Source organism: Phodopus roborovskii, unplaced genomic scaffold, assembly GCF_943737965.1.
Source record: "Phodopus roborovskii unplaced genomic scaffold, PHOROB, whole genome shotgun sequence".
In the NCBI taxonomy this organism is placed as follows: domain Eukaryota; kingdom Metazoa; phylum Chordata; class Mammalia; order Rodentia; family Cricetidae; genus Phodopus; species Phodopus roborovskii.
In genome coordinates this window covers 1,877,678-1,896,345 of record NW_026126599.1, presented here as the reverse complement: position 1 = coordinate 1,896,345, position 18,668 = coordinate 1,877,678, and the positions used below count along the sequence as shown (strand labels likewise).

General features: G+C 52.3%; 1 protein-coding gene across 2 annotated transcripts in view; it reads left to right on the top strand.

Moving 5' to 3' along the window:
* The window catches only part of CUNH7orf50 (chromosome unknown C7orf50 homolog), a 100,915-nt gene that overhangs the window by 78,780 nt on the left and 3,467 nt on the right, over nt 1-18,668 (top strand). Inside the window, exons 1-2 of one of the 2 annotated variants that reach the window (XM_051205404.1) lie at nt 12,929-12,980; nt 17,491-17,681. In XM_051205404.1, coding sequence (XP_051061361.1) covers nt 12,945-12,980; nt 17,491-17,681 — 227 coding nt within the window. In that variant the 5' untranslated portion in view covers nt 12,929-12,944. Of the gene's footprint in view, nt 1-12,928; nt 12,981-17,490; nt 17,682-18,668 lie in introns of those variants that run through there. The other variant, XM_051205403.1, reaches the window with a different exon arrangement.

The window sequence follows — 18,668 nt, the reverse complement described above, 5'->3', positions numbered from 1 at the left end:
CTATAGTAATAGCCCATTGCAAGCACAAGGGCCTATGTTTGATCCCTGGGAACCCATCTCAAGAAGGCTGAGTGTGGTAGCACTTGCTTGTAATTCCTCCACTGGGGCAGTGACAGGGGCCTCTTGGCCAGCTGGCCAGCCTAGCTTACTTGCTGGTTCGGGCCACCACCAAACTTCCCCCCCCAAAAAAAAAACTGTCTTTATAAAAACAAGGTGGACAGCAGATAGCACCAGAGAAATGACAACTAGGATTGACCTCTGACCCCCATAGGCACAAACAATAAATAAATAGCCTAAACCCTCAAGACTCCTGGTCAGAGCCTGTGCTGTTTTACCCATCACAGAAGTGTCAGGTCTCTAGGGGCCTAGCAGAGGGTACCCATGAGGCTTTTATTTGCAACTAAGGAGTGCTACAGGTTAATTGAGCCCCCTAGCACAGAGGGCCCATAGGTTGCCTACCCTTCAGGACAGCAAGTGCAGTCAGGAAGCAAAGTACAGATTTCAAAGTGAGAGCAACACTACAGGAGAATCCAGGCAAGGAAACCATTGCAGAGGGCCACAGCCTCCACCTGACTCTGCAGCAGGCTGCCCTCCCATTGAGTAGGCCGCTTCCCAAGCTAGACTTCTTGGGTATAGTAGGGTGAGTGTAAAGCTGTGTCTGACCTCCTGCTCTGGGGCCCATGTTTGAAAATCACATAGAGTTGACCTCCCCAGTGCTGCAAGAAGGGCCACTAAGGGTGAGGCTGAGCCCCTGCTCAGGCCTCGTTCTTGTCATGTACACTGCGATCACGAGTCTCATCGCATGCTGCAGCCCAGTGCCCTGCTAAGGCCCAGCACCATGGAAACGCCGGAACTTCCCTTCCCGGGCCACATTCTTGGGACTTGGCAGGTCTTCCTGGCTGTTCTGGAGTGGCAGTCGATAAGATCAGCTGCATTCCACAACAAGGGCACTTAGGACTGCTGGGCAGGAACCTGAGAGTGGCCCTGTTTCCCAAGACTTCTCATTTGGTCTTCCTGGGGTTTGGAGTAGTGCTGGAGTTAATCTACCCTCACCAGACAGCAGCTGCCCCCCCCCTTTTCTCCACTTTCTCTTGTGCATTTGTGCATTGTTGGGTAGATTAGATTCTAAGCAACACATTGGCCAGGGGAGGGAACGTTTTTAAGTTGCTAGTTTTTGATGTGGATTGGGGGATGTAGTCTAAGTTGGTAGAATGCTTACTTAACATGCATAAACCCTACGCTCCATCCCAACATGCATAAACCCTACGCTCCATCCCGGGACAGCACTACATAAACGGGATGGTGGTAAGTGCCTGGAACCCAGCACTGAGGAGGCAGGAGGATCAAGAGCTCAGGGCCAGTCTTGCCTGTAGAGCAATTTTAAACCTAGCCTGAACTACATTCGTCCTCCTTTCAATAAATATAATATCTTATTGTAGAGTTATATTAATATAACCTAATGCCACCAGGGGCCTAGTGCATTATGGCTTTTTTTTGGGGGGGGGGGGAGATGGTCTTGCTATAGCCCAGGCTAGCCTTGAATTTCTGATCCTCCTGCCTGAGTCTGCCAAGTGTGTTGGGATGATGGGTGAGAGCTGTCACATCAGACTGTGACAGACTGAATAAGCAAAGTTGGAGGAGTTGAGCTGGGGGCAGGGCAGGTGGTCTGAGTTCACTTGAAGCTATGGTTCCTGCATGATCAGCCACAGGTCTCATCTTTGTCAGCATAGGGGCCCATGTCCTTTCCTGGTACCCTGCCTATTCCATCTCATCATTTTCCACTTCGCTGGCTGCCCACCAGGGCCTTTCTGTCCTCTGCGAAAGCTGATAATCCCACTAGTAACCCGAGACGGGCCAGGCTGCCATCTCTAGCTGTATCTAGGCCTTCTGGCCTCAAGATGATCTCCATGTCATTTTTAGTTGCTCTTGGCTAAGGAGAGCCTGGCATGCAGTGACACAGTTCAGACACTCAGAAGACCATGCTGTGCTCTTGTGTGAGGCACAAGCTGGAGTATCTAGGTCTAGTGGCTAACCGATCATCAGTCCTAACCAGGCACCTTCCAGGATCCCTAGGCCCAGGCATAGAAGCAGTTTCTAAGACCCTGGGGGGAAATCCGGGAACAACAGGCCTTTGCCTATATGCTCGGTGGCAGCAACTAGCCATGGGTCCTGCCAGGATACACCATGTTTCCTTCTGTAGCCCGGGGGCCCTGTTTCCAATAGCCTCTCCTTCACCCCTCTAACCTGAGGCTTCGGCAGCTCTGTGCTAGGACAAGCCTGTTGTAGCCCTGCTGGATAGGAACCTGGGAATTCTGGCCCCACACAGATTGCTGCAGGCATAAGCAGTGGCAGCTGGAGAGAAGGGAAGCAGAAGGAGGTGGTTTTCCGGCTGGCAGGTGCTAAAAATAGAGATGTGTGTGTGTCTGTCTTCGCCCCCAGCCTGTCCTGCCTTGGTTTGTGTGCCAGAGATACTGTTCCCCAGCAGCCAGGGCCACTCAGGCCAATCTCACTGCTGACTAGATGGGGGCAAAGGGAAGTGACACCATCGTTGCACAGACACGGTCTTCTCACCTGGGGAATACCTCCAGGTCCCGATTGCCATTGTGTACCTCTGTCTGACACACAGATCCATAAAGGGTCACCTTTGGTGCCTGGGCCCTGTCATTCATGGCCATTCGACTGCACTGAGTGACAGGGAACATTCCAGCTGAGAGTCAGCAGTGCAGAGGAAGGACAGCAGTCAATGAAAAACACACAGGGCTGCAGGCTAACCTGCCTTCAACACTTTGTCCTGGAACAAAATGGAGCCTTCAGAGGCCATCGAGTGTCCATAAAACAGTGTGTAGGAAACCCCACTCCTGTGGTCAGTGGCTGCAACTGGACTTCATTCCTAACAGGGATGGTCTAGTTGATTTTCTGGGTTGACTTCAGTGAAGCAGGAGCCTACCTCTTGCTGGGAGGTGGGGGCTTGACATGCTAAAAAACACTAATAGAGTTAATGATGAGCTCTTTAAGTCCAGTAAGAGGTTCATTTCCCTGTAAACTAACACAGACACTGGGGGACAGGCGATGTGACTCCCTAACTGGCATCTGTGGGGCTCGCCCTTGCTTGCCAGGCTGCCTTGAGCAAGATGACTGTCAGTCAGGTGGGCCCAGTGACACCGTAAGGCAGCACCAACTGCTTTAAGTCTAACTCTCAAATGATAGAAGCCGCTGGGCGGTGGTGCTCACACCTTTCATCCCAGCTCTTGTAGCAGAGACAGGTGGATCTCTATAAATTTGAGGTCAGCCTGGTCTACAGAGGGAGTTCCAGGACAGCCAGGGCTACACGGGGAAATGCCTGTCTTTAAAAAAAAAAAAAAACAACAACAACAACAATAACAACAAAAGATAGAAGCTGATTGTTCCAGGCTCCTGAAGGTAAGACTGTGCAAACAGCTTGTACCAGACTTGTTGCTGTCACAAGCCTAAGTGAATTCAGGACGTCTCTGTAACCATTTGCATAAGACAGACAGCCACTGTCACCAAAGCAATGGCAGCAGCTAGCTGGAACGTTCTTGGGCCCCGGCGTGCCCTGTAAGGCTGGCAGCTCCCTGGCACTCTTAGCGCCGTCAGCCTGCTGTCTTTCATCCCTTGTCCTTTGAAGACAAATTTACTTCCACCTCTATTCTTCTGGGGTTGTTCCTCCTTTCCACCACCTATGCTTCTTGTCATCTGTCCCCTAGCCAGTCTCTTGTCCTGTCTTCTGTTCATGCTACCAGCACTGCCCGCTCAATAGATGACCAAGAATTAGGCGAGAAGAGACCCCCTGGAGATGCCCTAGCTTGAGCTCATTGCCAGGGGTGAGCTGCTTAGTCAGTAAAGGGGTGGGGCAGGTGTGTTTGCACCACTCACAGCAGTTCTGCGTGCAAATAAAGGGTTCTGTTTGCACTGGCCACAGGCCATCCTTGGGGCTACCAGCAAGAAGTGCCCCACTCCAGCCTGGTGAAGATGACTGTCAAGCAATCTAGAATTCACTGAGGTCTAGTCAACAGTCATGGCTATGATAATGTCCTTCAAGGTGGCTCCCTCAGGGGCCCTGTGGAGTGCTCAGAGCAGGTGGGCTGCCATGAGGGTGGTCCAGCCACAACCAGTGTGTGTGCATGCAACCACCCGCATGTGTGTGCAGGCTAATGGTCAATATCTGGTGTCTTTCTCAAGCTCTCTGTACCGTATTTTTTGATGCAAAGTCTCTCCCTGTCCTCTTTAGGGTTACTATTGCTGTAATGAAGCGCTATGACCAAAGCAACTTGGGAGGAAGTGTTTATTTGGTTTACATTCCACAGACCTATTCATCATTGAAGGAAGACAGGCAGGAGTTCATCATTGAAGGAAGACAGGCAGGAACCTGGCAGCAAGAGCTGATGCAGAGACCATGGCGGGGAGCTGCTAACTGGCTTGCTCCTCATGGCTTGCTCAGCCTGCTTTTTTATAGAATCCAGGACCACCAGCTCAGGGATGGCACCACTCACGATGGCTGGGCCCTCCCATCAATCACTAATTAAGAAAATATCATACAGGCTTGTCCACAGCCAAATCTTATGGAGGCATTTTCTCAATTGGGGCTCTCTCCCCTGATGACTCTAGCTTGTGCCAAGTTGACACACAACTGGCCAGTACATCCCTGATCCTGAAACTCACTAGTTAGGCTACGCTGGCTGGCTAGAGAGCTCCAGGATCTTCCTGTCCCCACCCCCAGTACCGGGATTAACTAGAGAGAGCCATCTTTACTTGGATGCAGGTGTGATGGTTAGTGTTAATTGTCAGCTGGACAGAATCTAGAGTTGCCTAGGAGACAGGCCTCTGGACATTCCTGTTCTGGATTATCTTGAGTATGTTAATTAATGTGAGAAGATGGGCGGGAACATCCCATAGCCAGGAACCTGGCTGTGTAAACTGAGAAAGGGAGTTGAGCATTCATTTCTCCCTGTTTCCTGATGCCATGCCATCAGCTGCTTCAAGTTCTTGCCTCGACTCTGCTGGTCTGATGGACTTGACCTTGAACTGTGAGCCAGAACAAACCATCTTGCGTTGGTCAGGGTATTTTATCACAGCGGGCAAGGATACTAAGACACTGAGGGTCCATAACGCGGTTAAATAAGGATCAGGATACACAAATAGGCCGAATAGATGTTTATTCAGGGAGAAAGAACTTACAACCTAGACAGATGAACACCAGGAAATTCAACCTGATCCTCTCCTGTCCGAGTCACTCCAGCAAGAGGACTTTTCCTCGCTCTCCCTCCCACCTCCTTCCACAGGTCACCCCGCCCATGGTTCCACCCCCCAATGGGCGTGGTCAGTGCCACAGAAGGACTATCCCACTACAGGTCCACACCTGGGTCCTCATGTCTGCCAAGCAAGCTCTGTGCCTGGGAGCCATCCCCAGTTCCTCCCAGCAGTTTTCAGTGCTCCCAGAAGCTCTGAAAGGGCTTGTTCAGGGCTTAATGAAGCTCAACCCAGCTTGATTCTAGTGCCCTTCAGTTGTTTTCAGAGAGTTTCACTATGCTCAACTCTGGCTAGGCATGGTAGCAAGAGAATTGCTTTGAGTTTGAGGCTATCCTAAGCTAAAGAGAGACCAGGGTTACCGAAGAAGGCTTTGCCAGTAATAGCCATTGGCACCAGGCCTGAATTTGATCCCAGGAACCCACATGGTAGAAGGAAAGACCAACTTCCCTTAAAGACCCTCTGCCCTCTGAGACTCACTCCCATGGTATGGGTTCTTCTGTCATAGCAGGTGCTCACCACCCACCCCCACCAAAGTCAGAAAATAAACGTTTATAGAGTGAGACCCTGGGCCAGTACAGTGTCTCAGTGAATAAGCATGCTTGTCATGCAAACTTGATGACCTGAGTTCAATCCCTGGAACCCAGATAGAAATAAAAGCCAAGTGGAAGCCAGGGAGGCACCTTGGGAGGCAGAGGCAGAGGCAGGTGGATCCTTGTGAGTTCGAGGCCAACCTAGTCTAAGTTCCAGGACAGCCAGGACTATACAGAAAGAACCTCTCTCAAACAAAACCAAAAGGCTGGAGAGGTGGCTCGGCCTTTAAGAGCAGTGGCTGCTCTTGCAGAGGACCCAAGTTCAATTCCCAGCACCTACATGGTGGCTCACAACCACCTGTAACTCCAGTCGCAGGGGATCCATTTCCCTCTTCTGACCTCCACAGGCACCAGGCATGCACACACATACATGCAGGCAATATGTCCATACACATGAAATAATAAATTTACAAAGAAATTTTTAAATTAAAAAGAAGAAAGAGAAGAAAAGAAAAGCCATATGTGGTGACAAGCATCTGTAACCCTGGCGCTCCTAACTTTTGTTTAAGTGTGTGAAGGCGCCTACTTGTCTGTGTACACCGTGTTCCTGCAGTGTTCATCTGAATCCCTGGAACTGGAGTTACAGGCAGTTGTGAGCTGCCAGATATGGGTGCTTGGAAGCAAACCCAGGTTCTCTGGGAGAGCAGGAAGTGATCTTAATCACTGAGCCATCTCTCTAGCCAATAAGTAGGTAGGTATATAAAAGAATGAGACCCTGTTTCAAACAATGCTCACCCCCCCACCCTGTTGCCCCAGGAAGAGTTCACCCCCCTGGAGCTTTCTGAATGACTACAAACTGTAGTATATTGTGCCTTTTCTCTTTCTATACCTTAGTCGATGTTGAAAACCATATAGATAAAACATTTCCCTCACGGTGTGCAACCTGACTACAGCAGAAGCCTGGAACTCTGCTGTTCATTCACTGCATGTCCAACCCTGTCAGTCAAGTGGCAGCAGCTGGAAATGTACACGAAGGACCCAGGTCCTCAGATCTGGCCAACCTGGTCTGTATGGGCAGGTACTGAAGACAGGTCCACAGTGGGCTTCATGCAGAGAAGCTGGTGTCCACCGGGCTTGAGGAGACAGACAGGGTTGTTTTGTGTTGGGGGTGGCTCGCATGTGAGCTAGACTGGTACTTTATTACTAGGCTACACCCAAGCCCTGAGATTTCATGTTTTAACCTGATTCACCCTGATGAAGGCAGGAGGAAACCCATGCTGGTCTGGGGGAAGGTGCTGAGTCAAGGGAGGGCTTCCCACTACTAGGTTCATTTCCCAGGTTGTCCCCATCAGTCTATGGCTCAAGTGGTGTCAGCTCCCCTCGGCTGTCCAGCCAATCCCAATCTTAGGGTCTCTATTGCTAGGATAAAACACAATGACTACGCTGGGCTTAAGGGCACACACCTTGAATCCCAGCAGTCAGTAGGCAGAGGTGGGCTGGTTTCTGTGAGTTTGAGGCCAGCCTGATCTATAGAGCGAGTGCCAGGGCAGTCAAGGCTACACTGAGAAACCCTGTCTCCAAAAACCAAGCAAAAAAAGCCACAATGACCAAAGGCGACTTGAGGGAGGGAAGGGCTTACTTCTTGGTCACACATGGTCACACATGGTCACAGAGGGGTGTCAGGGCAAGAACTGAAGCAGACCATGGAAGAGTGCTGCTTACTGGCTTGCTCTCCATGGCCTACCCAGTCTGCTTTCTTATAGCACCAGGACCACCACCCACAGTGGGCTGGACCCTCACATAACAGTCACTAACAAGATAACAAAGAGAAAGTACCCACAGACCTGCCTACAGGCCAATCTGATAGAAGCATTTTCTCAATTGCTATTCCTCATCCTGGATGACTCTGGCTTGTGTCACATTGACAAATAACTAGCCAGGATAGCCAAAACAGAAAAGATGCTCCAAGGAGTCCTCTCCTTTTACCGTTGCTATTTTCAACTTTGTATTTTGAAAGAGGGGTTTTCTGGTTGGAAAAATAGCACAGAGGATTCCCCCTAACTATCGCTGCATCCCCAACAGAGCAACAGTATGTTCTGTGCTTTGTCTGTGGCCAGCTCTGATGCCACAACTTCCTCCCAGATGGGCCAGCCCTGCTTTTACAATAGGAGGATTTCTCGGTGCTTTATGAATAGAGCCCAACCGTATGGCCTTGGGGTCAGACTGTCTTTCATCACATGCCCTGAGGTCTTGGTGCATCTCCATATTGTCTTCATTGCCAAGGTCATTGGTGTGGAAGTACAGCGTGTACTTACCCACCAACTGTAGGTCATTTCCTACAGTCCATCTTGTGTGAGCACCCGGCAAGGTGTCTTAGACCAGTGATGACAGCATTTGGAGGCAGAGGCAGGAAGATCACTGAGTTTTCTTTATTGCATTGTTTATTTTCTTCATCCATCCATCCATTTATTGTGTGTGTGTGTGAGAGAGAGAGAGAGAGAGAACTTGCTTATGTGTACACACGTTCACCCCCCTCCCCCAGCTGTTCTGGAAACCCAACCAGCCCTCTCACCAAGTGCTCCCATCCGCTGAGAGCCTCTGCACCCCAACCTTATTTTATTTTACAAATCCTGTGCCCGGATCTGTAGAACGCTGGTCCCCAGTGAACTGGAATGAGAGCGAGGCGCTGCCTCAGCACTCATTCCAGCCACAGTCTCGCCAGTCCCTGGATGTGGCCACCCACATCCTGGACTGTATGTGCATCCCCAAGGTGCGGGCACGTGTGCTGGCAAAGGCCACGCCCACATGCCAGTAGCGCAGATGCTCCTGTGTCACTTTCTAGCCTGCTGGATCTAGTTCTGGCCAAGTCCCAAGCTCGCTGTTGTGGAGCATCCCCAGTCTGGGCCACCCGCACCAAAGACTCTAGCTGCCTACCGAGCGAGGTCAGTGCATGGCCCAGTGCGAGCGACGCCAGGTGGCCCCAAGGCTCTAGTGGTGGCTCGCCCTGCAGTCACTCGAGGTCGCCAGGGGGTCCCCACAGCTCCGTTCCCTGTCGCCCACCCCCACTCCCGGGGCCCGCAGCCAGGACCCTGCTCCTGCGGTGCTGGCCCACTGGCTTTGATATGGCTTGCCAGATTAACCCGTCCACGGTGTGGACATGGTGCTCTGTGTGCAGAGCCCTAACCAGAAATAGCGACTCAAATAAAAGCATCTTGTGAACAGTGAGTGGGACGAGGATAATGACAGATTTAATGAAGTCCCTGTATAATATTGATTTCTCCCCCCCTCCCCTGCATCCTCTCCCTCCCCCCTTGCCTGCTTCAGTAGTCTGTTGTGCTTCCTCTCCCAGGGGGCAGATGTTCTTACAGGCCCTCACAACTGGTGGTGGGCCAGGTGCGTCTTTCTGCAGGAACTCCTGAAGTCTAGGGTGAAGGTAGTGAAGTTAGGGCCCTGAGGTGAGACTTTGCAGTCTTGTGTTCACAGGCTGGCACTTGCAACATCACCAGACCAGGGGTGGAAGGAATAGGGTCACAGGCTGCCCAGCTAACGCAAGGGCCTGGTATTCGATAGTGTTACCGTGCCCAGTTGTGGCTATCTACACCCCTACCTTGGATGACTGTGCTTTGCCTAATGGACTTTTCAAGCTTTAGGAGCCCCGTTTGCATTAAAATAGCAAGATCAGCACAAACAAACTAGAAGGATCATGTGCGTGTGTGGGTGTCATTTGTGCCTCTGTGTTTGTTCTGATCATCTCAGCCCTCATTGGCCCAGGGCTGTCATCACATTTCTGCTGTAAAAGCAGGGCAGTTTTGGATTCCTATGGAGTCACTTTGCACAGGTGAACAGAGCCATCTAACCTTTAGAGTGTTGCTGGACCCGTTGTAGCAGGAGAAAGGGCATTTCTTAGGCACAGCAAGAAAGTTGCTATGAGCCTCATGTCACTTGGGAATCCACCAGACAGTTTTGCATGTGGACACAGCCACTGTACCGGAGGAAGCCAAAATCAAAGGACTTGTCAGTCTACCCACAGGCTCAACCAGAATTGGAGAATGCATTGGGGGGTTGGGGGCCTGTGGGACCAAGAGCTCCAGGCCAGCATGTGGTGGTGGGTGGTGGGCAAGCTGTGAAGCTCTAGAGAAGAAGTAGGTACCTGGCCCTGACTAGAAAGAAGTCCACTGGCCAGGGGGCTGCAAAAGGAGATGGCCTGAGCAACCTCTTGAAGCATTTCCTTAAAAGGGTCCTTGACTAACAGATTGCAGCTGAAATTGAACAAATGAGAATGAACCGCTAGTCCAGGGATGCAGTGTGACCTCCGCTCAGTGCAGAGGTTCTGTGCCTGCCAGCAGGCTCTTCCTGGACTGGGAGCATTCAGTTATGCATGCAGTGGCAGCGGAAGGTTGGTCCCTGTCTGCCTGCCTCCCTCGTTTGCATGGAGTCCTGTCATGCTCACCTGTATAGAAAGCTGTGTGCAGCGTCCTTGTCATCTCAGAGCCCCTGTCTGTCACTTCAGGGTCTTGTACTGTGGGTGTCTGATCAGAGACCTCCCTGGCTCCCTGCCCTGCCCTGCAGGGACCCTTGCTACTTTCTGCCGCTTCTGAATGGATCTGGGTAGGAGCCTGACTAGCTAGCACCGTGTGTGTGTGTGTGTGTGTGTGTGTGTGTGTGTGTGTGTGTGTGTGTGTGTATCCCTCCCCACTCCCCCACCCACCCGGTATGTGTGGTACAGCTGGCAGGGACTGGTTCTGCCCTTGCTCTTGGCCCAGGAGCTGCTCTCATGGATGCTTTGGGCTTCACACTTGAACTTGAGCCAGCGCTGAGCTCCAGGGACCAGTTCCTGTGACTTTCAGGCAAAGGAACAGAGGTGGTGCCTTTTATCTTCTGGGGCCCGCCCCTCATCATAGTCAACAAAACCTCCACTCCTGCCCACCTACCCCAGCTCCTGGGGCCTGCCTGCTCCCATCGTGGAACTGGGCATGCAGTAATGGTGGACATGTGAGTGACAGGCTGTGAGAACAGTGGTGGAGGTTAGTGCCTAGAAACTGAGTGGACCCTTGTAACCTGCCACTGGGGCTAGTCAGTCTGAGTCAGGTGGCTTTGAGGCCAGAGAACCAAGAAAGCAGTTCCCACAGTGAGGGCTGGCGGACTTGCAGCCTAGAGTCTGTGCTCACCTGGGGAGAGAAGTGGTCCCGCCTTCAGCCTGAGGTCAAGGTCAGGTTTTAAACTGTGTTTAATCTCCACGTGACACATGGCGTTTCTGCCATGACTGCAGAAGGAGCTGTGACCTGGACAGCACCTGGGCCTGGTGGCAATGACAACATCACCACTGGGGGTTCTTGTGTCCCATGGCAGCTGGTGATGGCTCAGTCTCCTTCATCTCTACTCTCCAGGTGGAGCCTCACATCGCTGCTCAGTTTCACCGTTCAGTTTGAGGGAGCAGGGGTACCCGGGCTATCATCTTTGTATTCTGAGACGGAGTTTAGAACTTTGTATATGTCTGCACTTGCTACTTCGTGCTTTTAAAAAGTCATTTCTAGAAGGGAATCCCTAGGTGGATGTCACCCATGCCTTGGCACCAATTTGGTAAGAGCACAGCTATGCAGAGCTGGACGGGGCAGCCACCGTCCCTGTCCTCCAGGAGCTCATGTGTATGCCTGCCTGTGAGCACCTCGATGACAGAGCCGATGTCTACCTCTGCATTGCCCACAGACACTTGCCTGCAGACCCTGGGTGCTTCCAGCAGCAGGCTGTGCAGTACATTCCTGAGTGGAGTCTGCGGGTCATTCCGGTTCAGAACGGAGGGGACTTTGGTTCCTCTGTGCAACAGTGACACAAAGTACAGACACCACTGGTGTCTTAATCATCTTAATCTAAGCAAACACCGAGGAGGGAGGAACTGACACTTCCCTATGTGTGTGTCCTAGGTAACGCCAGTTAAGTCTGCTGTGTGTGGCCATGGTTAAAGAGACCACGTGGCCTGGCAGCTAGTGTCCCCATGTCACTTCCCACATCCACCCTTGTCTCAATAATTAGCTCTAAATAAAAAGCTTCATTTAAAACACATTCCCTCTTCATTCTTCGTCGTTTTTATTGTGCTCTTGTTTTTGTTTTGCTCTTTCAGAAGTTTGCTGCTGCTGTGTGTGTGCATAGTTGGGCAATAGTCCACCGAGGTCTGCAAACTGGAATGGGCCCTCAGGATTGCACGCTTCTGTGGGAGGAGGGGAGGTGACTCTGGGCTGGGAGGTGGGAACGGGCTTCCTGTCTCTACACCAGAGCCTGCTGGCCTTGACACCCAGCTCCTTGAGCCCCTGCAGGGCTAGTGTTTCCTCCCTCAACCATCACTGTCACTTGTAGGCCACGCATACCCACAGCATTCTCAGTGACTGGTGGACAAGCACAGGGTGTTAGATCACCCTCCAGGCATAGGGGCATCACCTGGGTATACGGTAGAAATAGGACCTGGTGCTGGGACTCTGTCTTGTGTGTCCTGTGCAGCTGCTCTGATCACATAGATGGGGTGGGGACAAGAGTGGGTCATTTTGCCCTCACCTGTGTTCATCCTTACACCTGACTTCAGTGACCCCCAAAGAAGAGGATCCCACAGAGCAATGTGGCACTGGCCTGGAGCCATGCAACTCACCTTTGGGGGTAGCTTTGGATTCTCGATCCTCCTGAGCATTAGTTCTGCTGCGTTTAAAAAATAAAAGGATGGCAAGCGGGGTGTGTGCACTTAGCATATAGACTGGAGGTCCCTGGGACTCTGTGGCTCTTGAGCCTGGAACAGTGTATCTAGAGTGCTGCTGGGCTGAGGGGACAGAGAGAGATCAAGCCCTGCTTTGCTCCATGCTGACCACATCAACTGAGCTGAAGATGTCCTGTTGTTGAAACACTGCCTTGGGTAGGCTCCCCCCACATCCCCCAGAGAAATGTGGGCTAACAACTTAGCGACCTGGCCCAGTTTTTGGCAGCTGCTGAATCCCCTTAGGGCATTCACCAACCACCTCCATAATTCCGAGAATGTTTGATCAAGGCATCCAACCCAATGGTTGCTCAAAAACCCTGGGTGCTCACTGCCTAGAGGCCCAGAACAGCACAGCTCCCTATTAGGCGAATATAACCCAGTCACACTGGCCCCTGCACACATCTTCGATGGAGGCCGATGGTACATCTCCTTCACCTGCGCAGGTGACTCTCAGCCAGGGCCAGCAGCTCTACTCTCTAGCTCTGTGGAGGTGGACATCTCTTTGTCCTGTGAATTTAGGAAAAAACAGTGGGCCCTTTCTCTGCCTCCCACACAGAGGACCTCTGTTGACCGCTGTGGAACTCAAGGGTGGTGCTTGAGGCAATGGCTGGGTCCCTGAAGCTTAGGGTGGGTATGCAGCAGCACCCGCCCTTGTGTATCTCCTGAGGCCCTGAGGCTTCAAAGCAGTCAGGTTTCAACCAGGGCATCCTGAGTAAATCTGTGAGCAAACAAGAGTGAAGCCCACGCAGTTGCCCTTCGTTCAAGGCCGATCCTGGGCCTGGGTTTACATACCACCTGGTAATGGCGGGGGCAGGCAGCAGGGTGGGGGTAGTGCGGGAGGGCATGCCACCTAGAGTCTTTCAGCTGGCAGAAAACACCAGGTCATCTGGATGCCTCTGCTCACAGGCGATGGATGGAGTGAAGCCTCTTCGCCTTGCAACAGGCACAAACAGCCCAGGTACCTGTTACCTGTATGGCCCAGAACAGCCGGCCATGACTCTTGGGTAGAGCGTATATATGTACTCCCAGAACTGAGGGAGGCTGAGGCTAGCCTGGACTTTCCAGGTCAGCTTGAAGCTGATCCTGCTAGCTAACCCCCACTCCCCGTCATGCTATTCAGCAGGCAGATGGGCCCGGGTGTTCCAGCTGTGGACAGACATGCGCATGGAACCTGTCCTCAGATCTAAGAGTCCTTGAGTCTGGGGACAATGAGGCCCTTCACTCATGACTCAGGCTAGGGCCAGTGCCCTGACATGGGCCCTCCTGTTCTCCCCTTACCCTTCCAGGCCCTCCAGAGTACAGTGGGGACCAGGAGAGTGACAGCAGCCCTGTCCCTGAGAAGACACACTTGGTATGAGACCAGGCAATCTTGGACTGAGGCTGTTGGAGTCTAGTTCAGGTTCCTTCTCAGTCCCTAGAGTGGCCTAGCCAACCTTGCCTGTCAGCACCAGACTAAGGCTGCCTGCTCCCCCGGCCCCAGATCAGTGTAAAGCATGGGTGTCCATGCAGATGTGGATGGAGGAACCCCAAAAGTGTGCCATTGTGATGCTGCCGATTCTGCTGTGGCCCCAAAGTGTCAGCCTACCAAGGACAACTGGTAGGCTTTAGTAGGGATGACAAGATGCCCAGCCAAGTGTCCCCAGTGTACTGTGGGACAGACAGCACCTCCAAGCTCCCCAAGTCAGGAACCAGTCAGCTTGCTGGGGACCTTGTTGGAGGTTTTAAGCTTGAACCAAGTAAACTGAGCCCTCTCAAGTGAAGTTAATGCCATTTCTTAAGGGAAATGGAGCCCAGAAGATACAAGGCATAGGACAGGAAATCATATCATAAGAAAATGAGAAGTCTGGGGTCCCCAGCCACCGTTCTTGGTACAACAGCATTCTGAGGGCGGTTTTTTAAATTATTGTTTGGACTCCTTATTTTATACACATGCCTATTCCATATGTACACTATATATGTGCTCACAAAGTTCAGAAGAGGGCATTGGGCCCTCTGGAACTGCAGTTACAGGTGGTTGAAAGCTGGCATGTGGGTACTGAGAACCAAACCCCAGGTTATCTGTAAGAGCAACATGTGCTCTAAAACCCCTGAGCCATTTTCACGGTCCTGTGGATGCTTTTTTTTACTACATATGCATGCAACACTCTGTAGTGAGTTTAGGGCAAGCGTGAGCTACATAAAGCCCTGTTTTTAAGGTGGGGGGGGTGCGCTGAGTGTGGTAAACCTAATCCCAGCGCTCCAGAGGCTACAGAGACAGGAGTAATTGCCAGCCTGAGCCACATATCAAGTTCCTCTTTCAAAACCAGAGGGCTGGAGAGATAGCTTAGCAGTTAGCACTTGTTGTTCTTCCGAGGACCCAGTTTCAATTCCCAGTACCCATGACCATAACCATCCATAACTCCAGGTCCAGGGGATGTGTCCCCCACTTCTGACATCAGAGGGTCCCAGAGACATATGTGGTGTGTGTACATATGCAGGCAAAAACACTTATGCACATAAATCAGTCTAAAAAATAATGTGAACAAACAAAACCCAGAAACAGGATGGAGAGATGGCTATCAGTCAAATGCTTGTCTGGCGAGCATGAGGACCTGAGTTGGATACTGTGGGTGCACATTGAAAGCTGACCGTAATCCCAGCACTAATGTGGTGGAGACAGACAGAATTACATTGAATTTTGATCTTCCTGCCTCTACCTCCCGAGTACTAGGGTAACAGGTGTGCTCCATCTTGCCTGGTTTATGCAGAGCTGGGACTAGAAGCCAGTGTCCTGCATGCCAGGCAAACACTGTACCAGCTGAGCTACAGCCCCAGCCCCTGTTGCCTTAATTTTGATGTGACATTTCTCGTTTCATCAAATCCTGAACTACAGACAGTGATAGCAATGACTCCAATGGCTACGGGTAGATCTTCCTCTACAGACTTCACAGAGGTCGGCATGATCTCCCTCGGAGATCCAGTGGAGGGGCACTGTTAGATTGGGGGGTAACACTGAGATAGATTTGAGGGGACCCCTGAGATGGATTGGTACAGTGGAAGGGCTGGGTTCGAAGAGTTGTATGTGACATCATGGACAAACAAGTGCACAGCATGGTGCGGTCTCTGAAGGGAGGAATCAGCCCACGTAGCAGAAGTAGGAATCTATTCTTGTACTTTCTGAAAATGGGGGAAGTTTCTTAACAAGAGACTGCAGTGTAGCTCTCTGATTCCCAGGCAGGGAACGGAAGTGTAGCTTCCATGTGAACTCAGTTCCCCAAATGAGAAGTCCTGACACCTGGGGTTGCCTGTTGGCTATCCTGCAGATGCTTTTCTCAGCGGGGTTCCTGCAGTGTCTGAAAGGAGTCTGCTGCCCAGTGCCGCCTGAGCAGACTGGATTCTATGTTCTTAGTGGCACCTTGGCTCTCTTGCACCAACTAAGGCCAGGCACCATGACTCTCCTTCCTTGGAGGGCACACGGTGGAGGGCCCCAGGAGATGTCAGAGAGCCATCAGAGTTTTTAGTTTGGATGACAGGCTCTACCTCAGGGTCAGCAGGCAGTATCCCTAGGCCAAGACCAGGATCCTGGGCCTGAGGGGTGCTGAGGTTATGCCCAGCAGACAGTGGGGGCCGATGCTTCTCACCTCCATCTCATCCATCTAACTGCCCCACACCCTGCCCGTTCCCTGGCTGGACCTTGGCCCTGGTGGTGTTGTGCCGCCCACGTGGCTGTAGAGTCAGAGGCAGGCCTGCCTCAGGGCGGTTCATAGTGCTGCAGTTTATACAACACACATACACACAGCCTCTCACACACACAGCCTCATACACACACACACACACACACACACACACACACACACACACACACAGCCTCTGGGACCTAGGCAGTAGCCAGGGAACTGGCCACAGCCCTTTGGAGCTGATAGCCAAGGCAATCAGGTGCCTCTTCTACTTCCAGGGCCCAAGTTAACCCCCCCCCCCAGGCTCTTTTCCTTGTCCCCAGAGGGCACTCACTCAGGCACCCTCCCACAATGGCTCCTCAGGACCTCTCCAGCTGAGGAGTGCAGGGTGACTGGGGTGGGGGAGGAGTTTGCCTTGGGCCCAGGCAAAGGCTACTGTTTAGGGGAGGGTGCCCTGCTGTAGCCTCTGGAGTCCCTGTTGTCCCTTCTCTGTAGATTGAGGAGGAACTGCCCTTATCTGAGCAGATGTTGGTCCCCTGTGGCTGGGCTGTGGGTGTGGGGCTCCCAGGGAGGAGGAAGTACTTCTGTTGGTCCTATCTTGTTACTCTGTCCTGGGGGTGAGACCAGTGGGAACCTAGACTCATGGGGGAGCTCGCCCTTCCTGGAAAGGCTGGGGTAGTGTACTTGAGTTCCTCACCATGTCCCCACGCCCTTTCCGGGCTGCTAACTACATCAGAGTCGATACTGATTATGCTTTTTCCAGGAAAGACTAAGCGGACTGACTGTGCTGGCACTGCTGAATGACTCCCAAAGCCATCCTCCTTTGCTCCTGGGGGGAGAAGGGCGGGGCAGGCGTTGGCTTCCTCGGCAAGATGCCAACAGAAGTGGTGCTCCATGAGGCCAGTGCCCCACCACAGCTGAGCTCCCACTGTGGGACCTCACTGAGAGGTGTCACTATTAATGAAGGCCATGCCAACCCCCACCTGGGTCTGCAGGACAGTCTGGAGCCATCAGCCAGGAACTTGGCAGAACAGAACAGGCAAGATGTCCATGTGACTGCTGCCCTCTGGTGGCTGCTGTGGTCACTGCACAGGACTCAAGAAACTGGAAGAGTGGAACTGTGCTCAGCCCACTGTTGGGTGGGTCCAGCACCTGAGCTGAATTCTCCCACCATACATGCCTCCCACATATGACTGTCTTTGAAGCCTCCTGTGGGCTGTGAAAAAGGGTCGGCTGGCGGCAAACTGTCCTGGGGCTGCATCCACACCCAGCTTGACAGGCTGTCATTGATTTTCAGGTACAGGAAGCCAGCCCTGAACTGACCCCAGAGGAGAGGAGAGTCTTGGAAAGGAAACTGAAGAAAGAACGGAAAAAGGAAGAGAAAAAGCGGCTGCGGGAGGCTGGCATTGCTGCAGCTCAGACAGCCAAGGGCCAGACCCTGCCAGCCAAGCCCTCAGCTGCCATTCTGGCCCTGGAGTACCTCCAAGGGTAAGCACTGCTGTGGGCTGAGTCCAGAACATTCTGCCACTGCCATGGTTCTGGGTAGAGGCTGGTCCATTGTGTCAGGTGTGGAATGGGTGGATGGTCCAGCCCAGTCACCCCTTGACTGGTGTTAGAGAGGCCCCTGCCCTGCCTAGTCAGTATCCACAGAACTGCCCTCAGGCACTTCCCCTCTTCTTTCTACCCTGTGAGGGGTCCTGTGGCCACCCTGATATTGGCTGGACACTGAAGGCAGACATTCTGGAAGGTGGGGAAGACACATCCCTGAACCACAGTGCTTTGCAGATTAAGACAATTCTACAGCTAGGAATCTTCGTAGGTGTTTTGTTTCTAAGATTAATTTTTTTTAAAATTCTGTGTGCATGCGTATGTGAACGCTCGTGGCGAGCCAGAAGACAGACAGTGTCTGATTCCCTGGAGCTGGAGTTCCAGGCAGAACATACACATTCTTATCTCCTGGACTGTCATTCCAGCCCTTTTCCCTGTTAGTGTTGTTAAGACATGACATCTGATAAAGGGTTTATTGGGGGCCACACTTCATCATGGTGGAGAAGAGTGACACAGCTAGAGACATTGTGTCCATACGTGGCAGTGGCAGAAAACAGAGACTCAGCCGTCTCCATGAAGGAGGCCACACCCACAGGCGGGCATGACAGCAACCATAGTGTTGAGAGTGGCCTGTCTCTGAGTCGGGTCAGCTTTGAGACAGATCAAAGGGACCCAGCTAGAGCAGCCTTGTGGAGAAGTGGCTTCGCAGGAGCTGCAGAGGCAGGAGGCTACTCTTTACTCCGAAGCTGGGGCTCTAGCAGGAGTCCTTGTGATTGGTCAGCCGAGGTTGCCTGGGATGAAGGGATGATTGGAGCCCATGAACCAGAGAGTGGCCTTCTGCTGTGTCCAATGTCCCTCCTGGCCCTGTCTGGTGCCCCTGGCTCATAAAGATAACTTATAGCAGGCAAGGGTACAAGAGGGGACATA